Source organism: Microcaecilia unicolor, chromosome 5, assembly GCF_901765095.1.
Source record: "Microcaecilia unicolor chromosome 5, aMicUni1.1, whole genome shotgun sequence".
Taxonomy (NCBI): domain Eukaryota; kingdom Metazoa; phylum Chordata; class Amphibia; order Gymnophiona; family Siphonopidae; genus Microcaecilia; species Microcaecilia unicolor.
In genome coordinates, this window is record NC_044035.1 from 60,950,593 (window position 1) to 60,969,942 (window position 19,350).

Consider the following 19,350-nt stretch of genomic DNA (forward strand, 5'->3'; position numbering starts at 1 on the left):
TGCTAGGTGGATGCTTGTATGCATAAGGAGAGGCATGGCCAGTAGGAAAAAGAAAGTAATAATACCCCTGTGAAAGACTCTGATGAGATCTCATTTGGAATATTGTGTACAGTTCTGGAAACCGCACCTTCAAAAAGATATAAACAGGATGGAGTTGGTCTAGAGGGTGGCTATTAAAATGGTTGGTGGTCTTTGTCATAAAGCATATGGGGACAGACTTAAAGATGTCAATATATGTGCTTTGGAAGAAAGGCAGGCAGGGGAGATGTGATAGAGATGTTTAAATATTTCAGTAGCATAAATACACAGGAAGTGAATCTCTTTCAATTGAAAATAAGCTCTGGAATGAAGGGGCATTAGGATGAGGGTGAAAGTGGATAGACTCAGAAGTAGCCTGAGGAAATACTTCGTTATGGAAAGGGTGGTGAATGTATGGAAAAGCCTCCCGGTGGAGGTGGTGGAGACAAAAACTATATCTGAATTCAAGAAAGCTTGGGACAATTTCATAGGATCTCTAAGGGAGTAAAAGGGAGAGTAGATGATGTGGATGGACAGATTGAATAGGCCACATGGTCTTTATCTGCCTTCATGTTTCTATGTTGCAAAATATAACTGTATGACTTCTTAATGAATGCTAGCAAGTATGATCATGTGACCCCCTATTTCAGCAGGACGACACTGGCTTCCACCCTATTTATGGATCTAGTTTATTAACCATTACACATTTCATCCATAAGACAAGCACTTTTCCTCGCTCATTCCCTGTATATTTGATTCATTTTTCTTTCGTGATTTCCTGACTCTCTTCCATCTAACCCGTTGAGTATTGTATAGAATAGTTGAGGAGGAGCCCACTGGTTAGTGCAGTGGGCTGAAAACCTGCCCACTTGTGATTCTGGGCAAGTCACTTAACCCTCTTGCCCCAGGTATAAAATCTTTAGATTGTGAGCGCACTTGGGACAGAGAAAGTACCTGCATATAATACAAACATGTAAACAGCTTTGAGTGTACCACAGAAAGGTGGTGTATCAAATCCCATTACCATTTACCCTAAAGAAAAGTAGGCACACATTTTTCTGTATAGAATAGGTGCATACTTACAGGTGCACTGTTATAGAACTGCCCTCTTAGGAGTCATAGTATTGAGACTGTAGATCCATGTCTACTCCCATTGTAAAAGATACAGATTTGGGTCACCACTGCAAGTTTGGAGATTTGCACTAACATTGCTGGATCTTTGGTCCATCTGTTTTCTGTATGTACTTTAGGCCAAACTCTATAAATGGCACCTTAAAAATTGGCACTGAAAAACCTCGTGCTTAGTGTGATTTTATAAGCTACGCCTAAAGTTAGGCTTAATTTACAGAATATGCTCATGCACCATTCTTGCCACTAAAATTTAGGCGCACCGATTTAGTCCACCTAAAATGAGGCCTAAATAAGTTAGCGCAGATCAGGTGTATTCCATAATAGTGTGCTTAGTTGGTTTTTTTTTTTTTACATGCCCACAACCTGCCCATTCCATGCCCATGGCCATGTCTCCTTTTCAGCTGCACGCATTAGAATTTACAAGTACCATGTTATAGAATGTGCCTAGAAAGTTGTGATTGTAAATTCTAATTAAAGCCAATTAGTGCTAATAATTGATTAAGTACCAATTATCGGTGCTGAATGACTTGTTAATTTGAGTGTGCGATTTGGCCAAATTAGTGCACACAACTTACGATGCCATTTATAGAATTTGGCTGTTTGTGAACATAATTTAGTACTAGTATCAAATCCAACTTTGGTTATTTGCATATAGATGATTGCAAACCTCTTTTTGTTCCTCTGTTTTGATTGGCCACTTATCTATTAAGAAATACCAGACAAGTATATAAAGTATAGAGTAATGTGTAAATTTTGTAGCTTTAGTTGGTTAAAAAAAAATCATGTGTACGTATGGGGGGGGGGGGGGGGGGGGGGAGAGGTCATTGTTAGAAACATTTTTTTAGAGGACCCGTTTGGTGTTCGCTCAAGTTTGTAACAGAGACTTTTCTAATAGTAGCAGTATTCTAAAATATTGCTTTATGGCTCACTTGTTTAAATATAAGTAAACAAAAATTAAAAATATCATCACTAAGTGTTCATAACAATGAATGCTTTAAATTGACCTAACGATCTTGTGTTTTGCTTTTTTGACTAGGGTCTGTATTACTGCTGTGTAGCATAATGTTCAACGGCTATTCATAATTTGGCAATGCCTATTGAACATCAGTTTATAAAGATTAATACTGTATTCTCTGTGTTCATTACCATGACATTAATCACTTTAGGCTAGATTTGTGCAGTAGAGGATGAACAGATGCCAAATTATTGTTGTCTGTAATCGCTGTGTATCATACTTATGAGCCATCTTCAGTGTTGTGTTTCAAATGGGAGAATAATGCTATATAGTATAGATTTATCAAGGTGACTCATTAATCAGTGCTGGGAGGTTGAATGTGACAGGGATTCTGATGAAGGTTAAACTTATGTGTTTTGTACTATGATATTCTTTATATATATATACTAGGAAAAAAGGCCCGTTTCTGACACAAATGAAACGGGCGCTAGCAATTTTCCTTGGAGTGTGTGTGTTTTACAGAGTGTGTGTGAGAGTGAGTGTGTGACAGAGAGAGTGAATGTGTGAGTGTGTGTGACAGAGAGAGTGAGACTGTGTGCAAGAGTGTGTGAGAATGAGTGTGTGCCAGGGGCCCCCTCCCTCCCTCCCAGTTTCAGGGTCCGCCCCCCCTCCAAGTTCCAGGGTCGTTGCCCCCCCTCCCCATCCCTCCCAGTTTCAGGGTCACCCCCCTCCCACCCACCTAGTTCCAGGGTCCGCTGTCCCACCCACCCAGTTCCAGGGTCGTTGCCCCCCCCTCCCTCCCTCCCAGTTCCAGGGTAGTTGCCCCCCCCTCTCTCCCTTCCTTCCAGTTCCAGGGTAGTTGCCCCCCCTCCCCCCCTTCAGCCACCCTGCGATGTTTAAGTGAAAAATTAGTGAGCTGTGAGTGTGTGTGTGTGAGAGAATGAGTGTGTGCACCAGGGGCCCCTCCCTCCCTCCCAGTTTCAGGGTCCGCCCGCCCCCCTCCAAGTTCCAGGGTCACCCCCTTCCCTCCCACCCAGTTCCAGGGTCACCCCCTCCCTCCCTCCCAGTTTCAGGGTCCGCCTGGCCCCCCTCCAAATTCCCACCCTCCCAGTTCCAGGGTAGTTGCCCCCCTCTCTCCCTCCCTCCCAGTTCCAGGGTAGTTGCCCCCCCTCTTCCCCCCCCCCCTCCAGCCACCCTGCAATGTTTAAGTGAAAAATTAGGGAGCTGTGTAGTGTAACAAAATGCCCCTGCAACGTTGTGAAGCTGACTCCGTGGTTTCATTGAAGTGAAGGGTTGGTAAGGTTCGTCAGATTCGTCAGTCTGTCACCATCTCTCTCGGCCCTGCCCTCGTGCCTCTAATAGGTCCGTCGCCCTCTACGTCAAAACATGATGACGTCGAGGGCAGCGGACCTATCAGAGGTGCGAGGGCGGTGCCGAGAGAGATGGTGACAGACTCACGAATCTGACGAACCTTACGAACCGTTCACTTCAGTGAAGCCACGGAGTCAGCTTCAGAACGTTGGAGGTGCTTTTTATTATAGTAGATATATATATATATATATATATATATATATATATATATATATATATATATATTTATTTTTTTTTTTTTTTTTTATTTTTTTTTTTAATGAAAAACAAGCTCTGTAAAAATAAATCATTTTGTAAAGTATATCGCAAAAGGGGACACTCAACAAAAGTTATGGCAATGCCGCTAATGATTACTATGACTAGTGCAGTCATTTGAAACTGTATAGGAAGTATCAGTTACATTTCTTATGCCATTTCAAGTCATTTTCTAACAGAAACAGTAAAATCTGTTAACTGTGTGCACTATTGAAAGCATTGCTCTTGAAACAAGTATTTTTAAAACAAACCAAAATGAAAAATCATAAAAATGGCATGAGAAACTAACCTAAACCAAACAAAACGTTTTGCCATGGCACACATCTAATAATTAAATGTCTAAACCAACTGGGGCATCAGTATCACCATGTGGTGCTTCTGGGGGGGGGGATTCCACTCTTATCACACTTGTTTATCTCCAAGCACGAGTGAACAGAGGTCACGGTTTGTATAATTTTTTGTTCTAATTTTCGTTTGTGTTGTATTTTTTAAATTTATTCAGATGGTAAGTAAAGTGCCAATAATACTTCCCTGTTAAGATTATAATTTACTCTCGTCCTGTCACAGTTTTTTTTTCTCCTCTATGATCTACTAAATGCTGCTTTGTCAAAAGCTGCACTCAGATGTATTGTTTTGACATAGGCCAATGTTTTATGAGAGAGAAGTAAATGTTACTTAGCTGCTTCACCTCATTGTTGCATGCTGTATTGATGATTATACTGAATGTTTTTGAAAAGAGGGAGCCAGCAGTTACATTACATTACTTCTTATATTCCACATCTACACTCGTAGTTCAGTGCGGATCACGAAGAATACACAGTAGACTCTGATACTTAACAAATTAAGAAAAGCAAAAATCAGGGTAAAACTATAATTTGATAACACTGCATTAAGGGACCCTTTTACTAAAGGGTGGTAGGGCTACCGCCGCATTGTCATGCAGCAAATTGGACCAACTGCCTCTGCCGTGCTCCAACTCCAGTGCTAGAAAATGCATTTTTATTTTCTAGCGCCAAGTGCTTACCCAGTAGTCAACCAGCCCAACACGCTGCCTGGTTACCGCTGGGTGAGCAAGTGATTTCTTGATAAGTAAATTCACCTGTGAATGTAACATTAAGGTACCAGATAGGGTGACTCCAATGATCTTAATATTTTTCTCAAAAGATAAATGCTGACCACTCAGTATTTAACACATTATCGTTCCACAAAACATTTGGTTGACCTAACAAAAGGAACTTAGTTTTATCTTTATTGAGTTTCAGACAGTAAGTTTTAATGCATATTTCAACAAGTTGAATGCAATCCCTTATTCTAACTGCGGTATCGTCAGCCATCTGAGAAACGGGAAACAGTATTGTTATATCATCTGCATAACTGAAAACCTTAAAACCAGTGGAACTTAATACTAGACCTATAGCAGACATCAGCACATTAAACAGGGTTGATACAAAGGGGTGCCCTGAGGGGACCCCACAAGTAGCACTCAATGACTTGAAATGGTTCCCTTTGAATCTCACATTAGCAGGCTTATTTTCGAAAGAGAAGGGCACCCATCTTCCGACACAAATCGGGAGATGGGCGTCCTTTTCTCAGGGTCGCCCAAATCGGCATAATTGAAAGCCAATTTTGGGCGTCCTCAACTGCTTCCCGGCGCGGGGATGACCAAAGTTCACGGGGGCGTGTCTGCACCATAACGAAGGCAGGGCTGGGGCGTGATTAAGAGATGGGTGTCCTCGGCCCATAATGGAAAAAAGAAGGGCATCCCTGACGAGGGCCGACTTTACTTGGTCAATTTTTTCTTGCGACCAAGCCATGAAAAGGTGCCCGAACTGACCAGATGACCACCGGAGGGAATAGGGGATGACCTCCCCTTACTCCCCCAATGGTCACCAAACCCCTCCCACCCTAAAAAAAAAACAAAACTTTAAAAATATTTTTTGCCAGCCTCTATGCCAGCCTCAAATGTCATACCTAGTTCCATGACAGCAGTATGCAGGTCCCTGGAGCAGTTTTAGTGGGTGCAGTGCACTTCAGATAGGCGGACCCAGGCCCATCCCCCCCCACACCTGATACACTTGTGGTGGTAAATGTGAGCCCTCCAAAACCCACTCGAAACCCATTGTACCCACATGTAGGTGCCCCCTTTCATCCCTTAGGGCTATGGTAGTGGTGTACAGTTGTGGGGAGTGGGTTTTAGGGGGCTCAGCACCCAAGGTAAGGGAGCTATGCATCTGGGAGCAATTTGTGAAGTCCACTGCAGTGCCCCCTAGGGTGCCCAGTTGGTGTCCTGGCATGTGAGGGGGACCAGTGCACTTCAAATTCTGGATCTTCCCACGACCAAAGGACTTGGATCTGGTCGTTTTTGAGATGGGCGCCTTCAGTTTCCATTATCGCCGAAAACCAGGGTCGATCTAAATGTTGAGATTTGGGCGTCCTCAACCATATTATCGAAACGAAAGATGGACGCCCATCTTGTTTCGATAATGCGGGTTTCCCCGCCCCTTCGCAGGGCCGTTCTGCGAGGACACCGTCATGAAAACTTGGGCGCCCTGTTCGATTATGCCTCTCTATATGTCTTGGATGTGAGAAGTCCCTCAAACTAGGACAAAATATTGTCTCCAATGCCATAACTATCTAAGATGCTTGGTAACAGTCATTTAAGATGCCGTGATATATCTTAAGTATGTCTCATAGCTCCAAATGATATCACTAAAATGCCAAACCACATGTGTTCTTAGACAAAGAGCAAAATAAAAGAAATGACAAACTCTTACAGATTAATTCCAGGGATCTAATGAATAGATTGAAAAAAATCCTCCTTTTCATTAAATCTAAAAGGTTCCACTGAAGCATCTTTGCTTCTTTAGCAAAAGAAGAATGACTGTATTCCCTCCTCACCAGTGTGGTAATGGTATTATCTGATCTATAATACAAAAGTGGAGTTCCTCAAAAGCATATCATGCAGAAAATCAGTAGGGGCACTTTCACATTTGTTCTTCAAACAACTATTATGTTCTAGTCCTCGAACCATCCTGAATAGGCACTTTTCTGTTGTAATAAACTGTTGCAATGGATAGGTTTTCAAAATGCAGCAGACTTAAATTCTTGTACAATTTGATAATTTGAATATATAAAAATGTTTTCACTCTTACTATAATATACAATGAAACAGCATACACTCATGTCATGCATTTGTCATCTTAAATATTCTTGGACTTATGGTAATGATCCTGTCCATACAGTTGCTACTGAGCCATATAAGGATGGCACTTCCACTATTGTTACTACAGGGGTGTCCAACCTTGGCCCTCGCCAGTTTGGGTTTTCAGGATTTCCATAATGAATATGCATGAGATCTATTTGCATACAATGGAGGCAGTGGATTCAAATAGATCTCATGTATATTCATGAAGGAAATCCTGAAAACCTGACTGGATTGCAGACCTCGAAGTTTGACAACCCAGGTATTAAAACAAGCTATGAATAGATTAGAAATATTTGGTGCCATAGAGGCCCCCATACCTATGGAACATATTTTTTTAAGTTCTTTCTTATTTAAAAAAAAACACAAAAACTTTTGAGACCAACTTTATGAGCTTCATACTAAAGCCCAACAGAACTGTGGAGTCTTGATCTCCAAGGGTTGCTGTGAGATATTAAAGGATTTCATATGCTAGGTTTGACCACATATGCAGACATAGCTGTGGACAGAGATTGTAAATTTTTCTCATGCTGGAGATCATGAATGTATGAAAGTATTAATGAAAGAAACAGACTCAAGAATGTATCTGCAAAGATTGATAGCGGTTCATATAACAAATCCTTATCAGAGGCAATTGGTCTGGGAGGATAGCCTACTGACTTACCTTGATAGGCCAAAATAATTTTGAGGTACGTGTATGTAGGATCACCTTCAAATATGTCTGGTAAGTAAATTAATGGAAATGCTTCTAAAACATAGGATAGAGAGTTCCTGGAATCAAATGGATTGAAGGACCCGAGGCAGCATGGCTTTACTAGAGGGAGGTATTAGCAGACTAATCTGATTAACTTCGTTATGTAACCAAACAGTTGGATTTAGGGGAAGCGCTAGATGTGGTGTACTTAGATTGCAGTAAAGCTTTTGACATGGTTCCACTTAGGCGACTGATAAATAAACTGAGTGCCCTCAGTCTGGACTGAAAAGTCACTAACTGGGTTAGAAACTGGTTAAGTGGAAGAAGACACAGGATGGTGGTAAATGGAATTCACTCAGAAGAAAAGGATGTTATCAATGATGTACTGCTCCAGAATTTGCACACCAGCAACCCTTAAGTGGACCAATCCCAGTCAGGAAAAAACATCAGCTTTTAGCTTTCAACTGAAAGGAACTTCTGGAATGAGAAGGCATAAGATAAGGTTGAAGGGGGATGGACTCAAAAGTAATCTAAGGAAATTCTTCTTTACAGAAAGGGTGGTAGATTTGTAGAATGACTTCCCAGTGGAGGTTGTGGAGACAAGGACTGTATCTGAATTCAAGAAAGCGTGGGACAAGTATGTGGGATCTCTTAGGAGAGGAAGAGATAGTGGATGATATGGATGGGCCAACTGGATAGCCAAATGGCCTTTATCTGCCATCATTTTCTATGTTTCTCTCTATATATATCAATAGGTGCTGTATTTCTTGTTCATAGTATGTCAGATTCAGAGTTACTGCAGTGCCTTCTTTATACACTAGTTTTATAATTGCTAAATTTAAGGCAATTTCTTCCTTTAAAAACTGTTTATGTAGCTCACCCAAAATGGAGAATCAACAATAAAATAGCATAAAATATAACAAAATTAAACAAATATAAAACAAAGTAGGTATGTCCATCAAAAAAAAGAATTACCTCTGAAAGAGTAGCATCTGGAGCCACGAGATGAAATATACAATGAAACACTCGGGGGGAGGGGTAGTTATTAAAGTGTGTTATTAGTCATAACCCATGCTATTTGCCCCTTAACCCATGCTAAAGGGCAATAATTTGGTTATATTACTATAATGCACAGGTGCCATGGGATAAACAGTAATGAGATACAAAGCATGCAAATGCATGCAAAACACCCCATTACCATAGTATTGAATAGTGCAGCTGCAAGTTGTTGCCCCCCCCCCCCCCCCCAGTTCTCCAGTAGACCACCTGTACCTTCCTCACAAAATCCTTGAGATCTGGTAGAGTCAGAGCAGGAGTGATCCTCAGTCACTCTTGTCCCTGTCAGTGCCAGGTTCAAAATGGCACTGGCGACCCCTAGTGGTAGTCTCGTTGTACTATCGCTGGAGGTCCAACTGTCATATAAGGACCTTTTGACCTCAATTGGTAGCTTGACCCTTGCCCTTAACATACTAGACCTCAAGGATTTTGCAAGGGGTGACTAACCTCTCTGCTACTGCAGGTTAGTTACTCTAATGGGAAGTTACAGTGCGATAGAGGGACGATTTTTACCACTCCTTAATAAATACACCTCTTAGGGACCAACATCCAAGACCAACACCATAAAAAAATTAAGATGAGCAATCTATTTCACTCTTCTAACACCCTTCCAACTCCTAACAAGGACCTAATAATCTCAAGATAAAAGAGCCAGGCTTTAACTTTCTAAAACTCAAAAAATTTGCTTCGAGGCTTTTGTTTTCTATTTTATTGTATTTAAATTTATGAAGTTTTCACAGACAAAACAAATTAAAAATAACATGTAGCTTCCTATGCTTACAATACAATAAATATACCTGGATTAATAGATTTATTTATTTGACATTTATATCCCACTTTATCCTAAACAAGTTGGAGTTCAGTGTGGTTTACAATAAATAGTATAGGATACATAACAAAGAATAATGCATAAGAAAGTAATTTGTTGTAAGAATCCAATTTTACAATACAGTATCATAAACGTACTGGGATAGCTATGGGTCTTTAACATTTAGAATCTATCTATCGAGAGGTATAGATATATAGATACATATTGGTCCAGCCTTCTCCATCTCCAGCCGCACAGAATCATACAGTTGCACTTCTCTGTCATTACAGCTTCATACTTCCTTGTGAAATACACAATAATTCCACCAGTGATTCACATCTAACTGAGAATTATCTTTTCAGTTGCGTATCATTAAATGCATAGGAATGGATGAAAAGTTAGTTCCTTCTTTAGTATGAGTGGACCTTAGTTTGTAGCCAATTAACTTTATAGCCTGAGAAACAAGAAAATATCTCAGTTTGGGGGTGTAGACAGTGGTCCTAAAAAATCATTATAGCATCAGTGTAAATGCTGAGATTATAATCTTGCCTTGTAATTTTGATTCCTTGAATATTTGCAGACTGTTGTATTGCCAAGGCAAGAGGTTCCAAAGCAATATCAAACAGAATGGGTGATAAGGGACGTTTCTGCCTAGTGCTGCGCTGCAAATGAAACATACTAAATAGACAAGAATGAACTAAAATCTGTGGTTTAGAAGAAGCATGTTGGATGCAGATCATTTGGATAAATTTCAGCCCAAAACTGAACTAATCTATGACTGCAAGAAAATAATACCCATTCGATGCATCAAAAGATTTTTCCATATTTAGTGAAAGCGCTAGCAGTGGAGTCTCTTGTCTTTATGCAAGACTCATTAAATCACAAAACAGTCTGACATTTTCTGAAGTCCTCTGCCCTGGTTTAAAGCCAGTCTGACATTTTCTGAAGACCTCTGCCCTGGTTTAAAGCCAGTCTGATCTTTGGATAATCAATGGAATAATTTAACTGGTGGACTAGAAGTTTTAGAGTAAAGCTTACAATCAGCATTAATAAAAGAAATTGGCCTGTGAATAGACATGTGTTGGATCTTTACCTGGTTTGTGTATAACAACTATTCTTAGACAAAAATACAGGAGAGCCACCCCTACATAAAAAGTATCTGGAAGGATCTATGATCCAAGATGGCGTTTTGACCTGACGTGTGCAGTCTGTGCTGGTGGAAGCTTTCCTCTGTCATGCTGAAACGTAGAGGCCAGCTGGCTGCCACAGCCTCTAAGCAGCCCGCCATGCCAACGGCTGGAATTCTTGACTCCTTTTTGCGGAGAGCTGGAGTGCCATTGGGTTTGGAGAGCTGCTTGCAGTGACCAGGTTGAGTGGAGACCCCGGTTTTCTCGCTAGGGCATGATGTCACCTTGAGCCCCGACCATTGAGCACCTCTCCTGCAGCCACAGAGCGCCAGTTCGTTGCTGACAGCGTCTCCTCCTCCGCTACTAGGAAGTGCTATGGTGCTGGATCGATGTGAGGTGGTCTTACATCCAGGGATGGACTCAGGAGTCCAGTCTTCTCTGGACTCCGTCGTCTGCTGTGGGTCCATCTTGTCCTGCAGGTGAACCTTTGGCTGCAGTTGGTGAGCAGGGGATTTCTTCTTTGTTTCAGCAGGTATCTTCTCCACATTTCCTTTCTTTTCTGACTGAAAAACTGGCTGAAGTAACCCTTAATAATTTATGGACTCTAATTGTAAATCTGGGTAAGGCTATGTGCATCCAGGTACTCAAATGCTAGGCCACCCTTCAGGGGACCCATTCCACAATAGCCAGGTCCCCTGCAACCAGTCACAGAATCTATGACAAGGCTGAATTGGTGTGTAGAGCCTGAGCTCTTTCAATAAACCTTGGGGTCCATGGGTCAATTTTAGCAGACAATGGAAACGGTGCCAGTACTCAGTACCCCCAAGTACTCCCTCAAAAAAAGACCTGATTACCCTCCTCATCATAATGTGCCTTCTGAGCGAATGGAATCGCCCAAGCTTGCTTATTAAGCAGCATAATGGATGTCTGTACTTCAGTCATGAAAGGCCAACAAAATGTAATTTTTTTGTATGAATGTGTAGCCTGGTTAGAAAAAAGTATTTTTCATCTTCTGCATCATTGTCTTATCATCCCACTAGCATGCAGTGTTGTTCTCCTGAAGCTTATGATGACAGTACTCAATTATAGCCAAGAGGACTGACTTTTGGAAATGGGTTTGTTCATGAGAACTATATTAAACCTCCAATTTAGACCTTAAACTTTGGAAAGGGATGCTGCAGACAACCTTATTGGGTGGGGAGGGGGTAGGACTGAGGCCAGAATGAGTTTTTGCTCATTGCAGTACCAAAATGAGAGGGAAGATGGGCTGTGTGATATATGGGTTTATATTATTGTTTGTCATATGTGATATGCTTGAGATTGAATTTTGAGGATTTTTGAATTTTATGATATGCTGTTGAACAACAAAAAGGGGCCCCATATAGTTTATCATACGTCATCCATGCAAAAGTGACTTATTCCCTCCCCCCCCCAAAAAAAAAAAAAAAGTCATGTCTTAATCAAGTGAGTTGGGCATGAGGTCTAATGTGTAAGATATTTGAGGTTGGACCCACAATGTTCTAGATAACTTTCCCTAGGTAGGAATGGGGATTTTGCTTTGAAGAATGGTAATGTGTCAACAGTTGGTTCATAAACATTGGAAAGGATTATCCTAGTATGTGCCAGGACTAATTCCACTTGTACCCATCTACCTTCCCTGCCAGTAAGATGGGAAAAAATGGTGAGCAGCAGAGACTTTTTAAATCAGAATCACTACTCCATTCTTTTTTATGTTAGGCTATGGCAAAGGAAAGTGTGGTATACAATTTTCAAGCTTTAAAACCTCCTTATAGTTTAAATACATTTTCGGAGAAACACAATATCAATTCTTTTCAGACCTAGGCATGAATTTTGTTTCTTAATAGGGTTATTCAACCCTTTAGTATTCAGTGACAGAATCTTACACTTGCCCGTCATGAGCAGATATTAAATGATAAATAGCATCAACATGCACATCTTCCACAAAATAAACAGTTACGGACTGGATGAGATATTCAGTCAGGTCAAAATGAATGAATGAAGGAATGAGAGGCAAGAGTGACTCAAAATCCTAAAGCATAATCTTCACACAGCAGGGAAGGAATAAGCTTCACAATGTAAACAACTTCACAATGTTAACAAACTTGTCAGCAGCAAACGTTCTCTTTGTCAGCTACTTTGATCCCCCTAATGGATTAAGGTATATCTTAGCACCTGACTAGAACATAAAAAGAAGAAATTACTCTCATAAAATAAAATATGCTAACATAAATTGAAATATAATTGGGGTCTCCTATCTTTATATCCAACTCTGTGCTAGCTTTCTTTTGTCCCAGCAGTCTCTCATCCAAATCTGCTCCTAGCCATCTGTCTTAATTTATCCCACATGCCAGTACTCCAAATAGGTGCGTACTTGAAGTCTTTATAGATACAGTCATACTGTTCACCACATGATCACACTCTTCAACCATACCATTCACACTATATATCCACAAATGAAGGGAGGGAGCTGCTTTGCACAAATCCACTGTTATGCATGAAACACTGATAAATGACTAAACCTAGGTATAAACCAGCAAAACATCTGACATGGGTTGTGTCCATAGCTCCAATGGATAGTTACCTCAGGCAATGATGAGGGTCTGCACAAAAATTGTTGTTGATTTATTGAAACACACCACAGTACTTGTTCATTGTTCAGGGTGTATTCCTTAAAGTTCCAATCATTCTTAAATATCAAGGGTCAATTAAACAATTGGGGACCCTTGGCAAAACAAGTTTAGTTGCGGATCACCATCATACAAACTCAAGCAGCAAAAAGAAGATACACATCTTCTGTCAAGCTATAAAAATGTTTTCCTGCATGTAAACTGTAATCCAATTTCCCATTATTATAGTAAAATAGTCATTACTCAGTCAATAATATTACACCCCTGAGGGCTGTAGAGTCACACATCCTACTAGTGGAGATATTAATAGTAATCCACATGCAAGCTGGATAAATCATTACCATATCTCATATTAAGTTGTGATTAGTAGGTCAAGATTTGTTTCCTATAGTCAAACGTGGATTTCTTTAGGTCTGGTAGAATTAAAATATTCTAACCTCTTTTGCTGTAGAGGGTCCACATGCGTGTAGCCTGTAGGATTATTAGGACCTGTGGATACCTCAAAACCTCAACAGTAATCGGTTTACAGTACTTAACTGTCACCACTCTGTGCAGAGATTAGGGTTCAATGGTCAGTATTCTTAATGTAGAAGGGTAGGTGCTGGGGCTGCTGCTTTTTAACATATTTATAAATGATCTAGATATGGGAATAACTAGTGAGGTAATTACATTTGCTGACGAACAAAGTTATTCAAATTTGTTAAATTGCAAGAGGATTGTGAAAAATAACAAAAGGACCTTACAAGACTGGGAGGCGGGGCACCCAAATGGCAGATGACGTTTAATGTGAGCAAGTGCAAAGTGATTCATGTGGGAAAGAGAAACATGAACTATAGCTATGTGACGCAAGGTTCCACATTAGGAGTGGAACCTTGTCAAAAGCTTTGCTGAAATCTAAGTAGATTACATCTATAGCACGTTCCTGATTCAATTCTCCGGTCACCCAGTCAAAGAAATCAATGAGATTCGTTTGGCACGATTTACCTTTGGTAAAACCATGTTGTCTCAGATCTTGCAACTTATTGGCTGCCAGGAAATTCACTATCCTTTCCGTCAGCATCGCTGACCCAGTGTGGCATTTATGGGATCGATATTCAAAGTGATATTCAAATTGCTTTGTGGGACTATCTGCAGATATTCAGTGGCACGTAACTGGTTAGTACCTGCTGATGAAGATCAGCACTAACCGCTAAAGCCATAGCTGACAATTTTGTGGGTGGTCTGGGAGTAGTTAGCACTTATGTAGTTAGGTGCCAATATTTAGCACTTAACAATCTAAGGGCCCTGTTTACTAAGGTGCTAGCATTTTTAGCACGTGCTTAAAAATAGCGTGCGGTAACCGTGTAGATGCCCATAGGAATATTATAGGCATCTACACAGTTAGCACACGCTAATAATGCTAACACATGTCTAGCACGGCTTGGTAAACAGGGCCCTAAGTTCTGGGTGAACTGGACTAGGGATAGCCGGTCGCATAAACCCAGATATTCAGTGACTGTGTCTGGACATGGCTAGGCATTAAATATTCAGGCATAACGCAGATCGTGGACAAAAAAAAAAAAAAAAAAAAAAAAAATATATATATATATATATATAAATAAAACACTGACCACCACTGCCTGAATATTATGGTGTAAGAGAGGCTATTTTATAAATGCACATAGACATCTATGCTTATAATATAGGCATTTTTGTTGGAACTTTTACAAAGGTGCCCTGCTAAGAAATTACCCTTATAATAGATGCTAGCTGTGGAGTGTTTTGGCTTCTCATGAGTACTGGGAGGATATCTCGCTCTCAAATGGTCGTGTGGCATAAGTTCATACCTAAAGCATTTCCCTTTACATTGGATAATAAACTAATATGATTGTTTAGCTTTTATTCCTCTTCATATGGAGGATAATTTTATAAAGCATTTACATGCGTAAATGTATATTTTTTTCCACCTTTTATTGTTATTTTTAAGTCCTGCGTTCCCCAAATTAAACACTGTGACATTCAAAAAAAGTTCTTTGATATTCTCCTTACAATAGCCCAAAAACGTATTCTTCCTAATTGGAAAAATTCCAATTTGCTCGCTGTATATTTCTGGTGACAATCACTTTTACAACATCACAAATTTGAGATTGCTATAGCTGAAAAAATGTGAACTGTAATGAATAATTGTTTAATCTGGTCCCCTTTAGAGTCTTCACAGCACTGGCTCAGACTAATTAATTTGACAAGAATTACTTTTATAATGTTCTTTTTCAAATGCCTCCAATGTCACTGTTACTGTTATTATTTGTATCAATGATTACTGTTTTTGTTAGTATTTGTTAAATTGTACAGCGCTGCGTAACCCTAGTAGCGCTCTAGAAATGTTTAGTAGTAGTAGTATTTGTACTTGATATACTTTGTGTTTTTCCTATAAAATTAAGAACATATCAAGGGAAAAAATGCATGGGCTGTGCAAACTGGCAGGATTGCACAGTAAGCAAACACAAGGGTTGAGGTTTGGGCTGGAAATGGGCAGAGCTGCAATTTATGCATGTATTTTATAAAGCATGCATGCAAAATATGCACCATCAGCATTTATACCTGCTCTTGAGTAGGCCTAATGGGCTAGATTCTATATATGGTTCCTGAAAATTCTGTGTGGGAAAAAAAAATAAGCCTAGGCGTATTCTGTAAAGTACCTAAATTTTATAGAATAGGCTTAAATTTATGCATGGTATATATAATAATGCCGAGTGCCTCTCCATGTAACCAACTGTAGTCTCAACCTTTTATGCCATATTTTTACTTGGTGTAAATCCTGACGCCTAAATTATGCATAGAAAAGGGTGTATTCTATAACAACATTTATGTATTTAGAGCAGCCATGCCCCACCCATGGCCATGTCCCCTTTTCAACTATGCGACTTAGGATTTAGTCACACCATGTTACAGAATACGCTTAGGGAGTTGTGCATGTAAATCTTAATGCCAATTAGTGCTGATAATTGCTTGTTAACAACCAATTAACTGTGCTGGTTAGCTAGTTAACCAATTAAGTTACGCGCACTGTTATAGAATACACTTCTATTTCCTTGTGGAAATCAGGGCACCATATATAGAATCCCGGGAAATGTTTGCAAGTTCAATGTAGGTGCAACTACTGCTGCATTTGCACAAAGTTTTTATGAAGTCAAATAGATGCTTATGTAAGCCCGTAAAAATGGGCGAGATTTCCAGCTACCCTCCTCGCCGCCGCTCCCTCCCCCCTCCGTGCCTGGCCCCCTGCACTGACCTGACAGTGCTTCTCACCTCCGTGTGAAAGCGCTGCAGGCAGCAGCAGATTGCTCTGCTGCTGCCTGCAGCTCTTCCACACGGAGTTGAAAGGTGCTGTCAGGTCAGTGCAGGGGGGCCCGGCAGGGGATGGGGGGAGGGTGGAGGTTGGTGCGCGCGATGTTCGTTTCCAGGCGGCAGCATCCGACAGTGACTCCGACTCCGTTTCCCTCTCTGTTCCGCCCTCTGACGTCATCACGTCTTGACGCGAGGGTGGAACAGAGAGGCGATATATCAATAATCTAATAAACTGTTATTTTTCAAGGGCTAAGAAATCATATTATGCTTAAGTGGCTCCAGCATCAGTATTAGGTATAGCTTAATAACAGTACCAAACTTGAAAAATGTTGGAGAAGGAGGGAGATATATATATATATATATATATATATATATATATATATATATATTGGAGGGGGGGAACTGTTCCAGTTTTCTTATTTCATGAACTGGTAATAATGCTGCCACCTTATTTAAGGAAGTCTGGGTATTTTGCCACCATTATTGGTGGTTGCCTTGTATGTATTTGTCTTTCTACAGTTTTTGAATTAAGAAAAATGTTAATACAAAATAAAATGTTGGAGAAGTATCCATGGTGCAATCTAACCCAGTGTTTTATATGCAGACTGCAGGGAGATCCTCCTGCCCATGATGACCGATCAGCTGAAGTATCACTTGGAAAGGCAGGAAGAACTGGAGGCCTGCTGTCAATTGCTAAGCAACATCCTAGAAGTGCTTTACAGGAAAGATGTGGTTAGTGATTTTATTCTTTATCCCTTTTTAGTTTTTTTAACGTATATCCTGATTGCTTAGAATTTTCTCTACAAGAGAAAACTGGAATAATCTTCAGGATAGCAGTTTTATAAAAAATAAATAAATGATCTGTGGAAATTACACGATGTTAAATATTTTCCTTATGTGATAAAGCTAAATTCTAGAGTAAAATATCTCTATACCTGACTCAGATAATTATCAAATGAAATATTCTAGAAAGCAGTACATGTGTTACTCATAAAATGATGAATAAATGCTGTCGAGAGAAAAAAAGCTCATTTAACAGAAAGCCGTCTTCCTTAAATTTAATGGAAAAAAAATGTACTCCGCTTGGTTTCAGCTATGTGCAGCAGGTGAATGATGGTTGAAATTCACTTGACCAGTGTTGAATTTGACTATATGTAGCAAGTCCTAATTTGTGTACCGCTTTGCAAATGTAATATCAAATACAATAATGTACTTACCCTAAATATGAATGCATACAGTACTATGATGAGTTTAACTGGTGTCTTATGTTAGCTTTTTTTGAAGTGCAGCTTTCTAAAGGGCCCTTTTACTAAGCTGCGGTAAGAAATAGCCTTAGTAAACCCTTATGTTGATCTTTCCTGCACGTGTAAGTCAATTTTACTGTGGCTTGCGCTAATCTTAGCATTAAAGAAAATTATTATGGGATCACTTACTGCCACCTATGTGCACTAACCATTCGGGGCCTTATTCTATAAAGGTTATGCTCCTAAATTAGGAGCATAAATTTAGGAGCATAACCTTTATAAAATAAGGCCTTTAATGCATAGTAATTTAGATGTGCTAACTGGTTGGCGCAGGAATGCCCACTTTCAAAAATTACTATACGCTTAGGACACACACATGCTAAAACTAACATGGAATGCTTTAGCGTGTCCCACATTTAAGGCTTTTTTTTGAGGGGGTACTTGGGGGGTATTTAGAATCGGCACCTTTTCTATTGTCTGCTAAAATTGACCCATGGTTCCCAAGTTTTGATGAAAGCGTTCAGGGTCTACATACCAATTCTGCCTTGTCATAGATTCTGTGACTGGTTCCATGGGGCCTGGCTATTGTGGAGTCCCTCAGTGATCACCCTACCCCAGCAGAGTGGCTTGGCATTTGAGTACCGGCACCTTTTTCACTAGAAAAAAATGTACTGCCCACATTAGGCTATTTTTGCTGTGTTAGGTGCACATTAGTGCCTAATGCAACTTAGTAAAAGGATCCCTAAAATGTTCAGCATCTTAGAAATTCCTTTCCCTCTCTATGGTTTATAGTGATACATTACTATTTATCGCTTGTCCGAGGAGTTAATTTGTAAACCTTAGGCTAGGGTTTTTCAACCCAGTCCTTGGGACATACCCCACCAGTCCTTGGGAAATACCCCACCAGTCTGGTTTTCAGGATATCCACAATGAATATGCATGAGACAGATTTGCATGCAAACTTATCTAATGCATATTCACTGTGGATACCAGATTGGCTGGATGTGTCCCAAGGACTAGGTTGAAAACCTCCACCTTAGGTCAAAGTTGTTCACAAACTGGGCAGGCGGCACCTTGCACTCTCCTTTCTTCCCACACAACACATTCCAATGTATCAACTCATGACAAATCATGTGTTGATTTATTTTAGCCACGGCATTGTACTATTTATATATATGTTAAATACATTTTACAGTATCATGCAGTTATATACATGATACAATCAATGATACTAAGCTATGCTGACTACTGCAATGGAATTTATGCAGGATGCAAAGAGCAACTTATAAAGAAACTTCAGACCGCCCAAAACACAGCAGCCAGGCTTATATTTGGAAAAACGCGATTTGAAAGCGCCAAACCCCTCCAAGAAAAACTGCACTGGCTCCCAATCAAAGAACTCATTGCTTTCAAAATCTGCATCCTGGTCCATAAAATTATCTATGGCGAAGCCCCGGGATACATGACTGACCTCAAAGACCTACCAACCAGAAACACAACCAGATCAACACGGA

The 19,350-nt window shown here is 40.2% G+C and overlaps 1 protein-coding gene across 1 annotated transcript in view; it reads left to right on the forward strand.

Annotated features, from left to right (window-relative positions):
* Window positions 1–19,350, forward strand: part of DOCK1 (dedicator of cytokinesis 1) — a 906,712-nt gene that overhangs the window by 330,932 nt on the left and 556,430 nt on the right. The window contains exon 26 of the mRNA XM_030202953.1: window positions 17,197–17,324. Coding sequence (XP_030058813.1) covers window positions 17,197–17,324 — 128 coding nt within the window. The remainder of the gene's footprint in view (window positions 1–17,196; window positions 17,325–19,350) is intronic.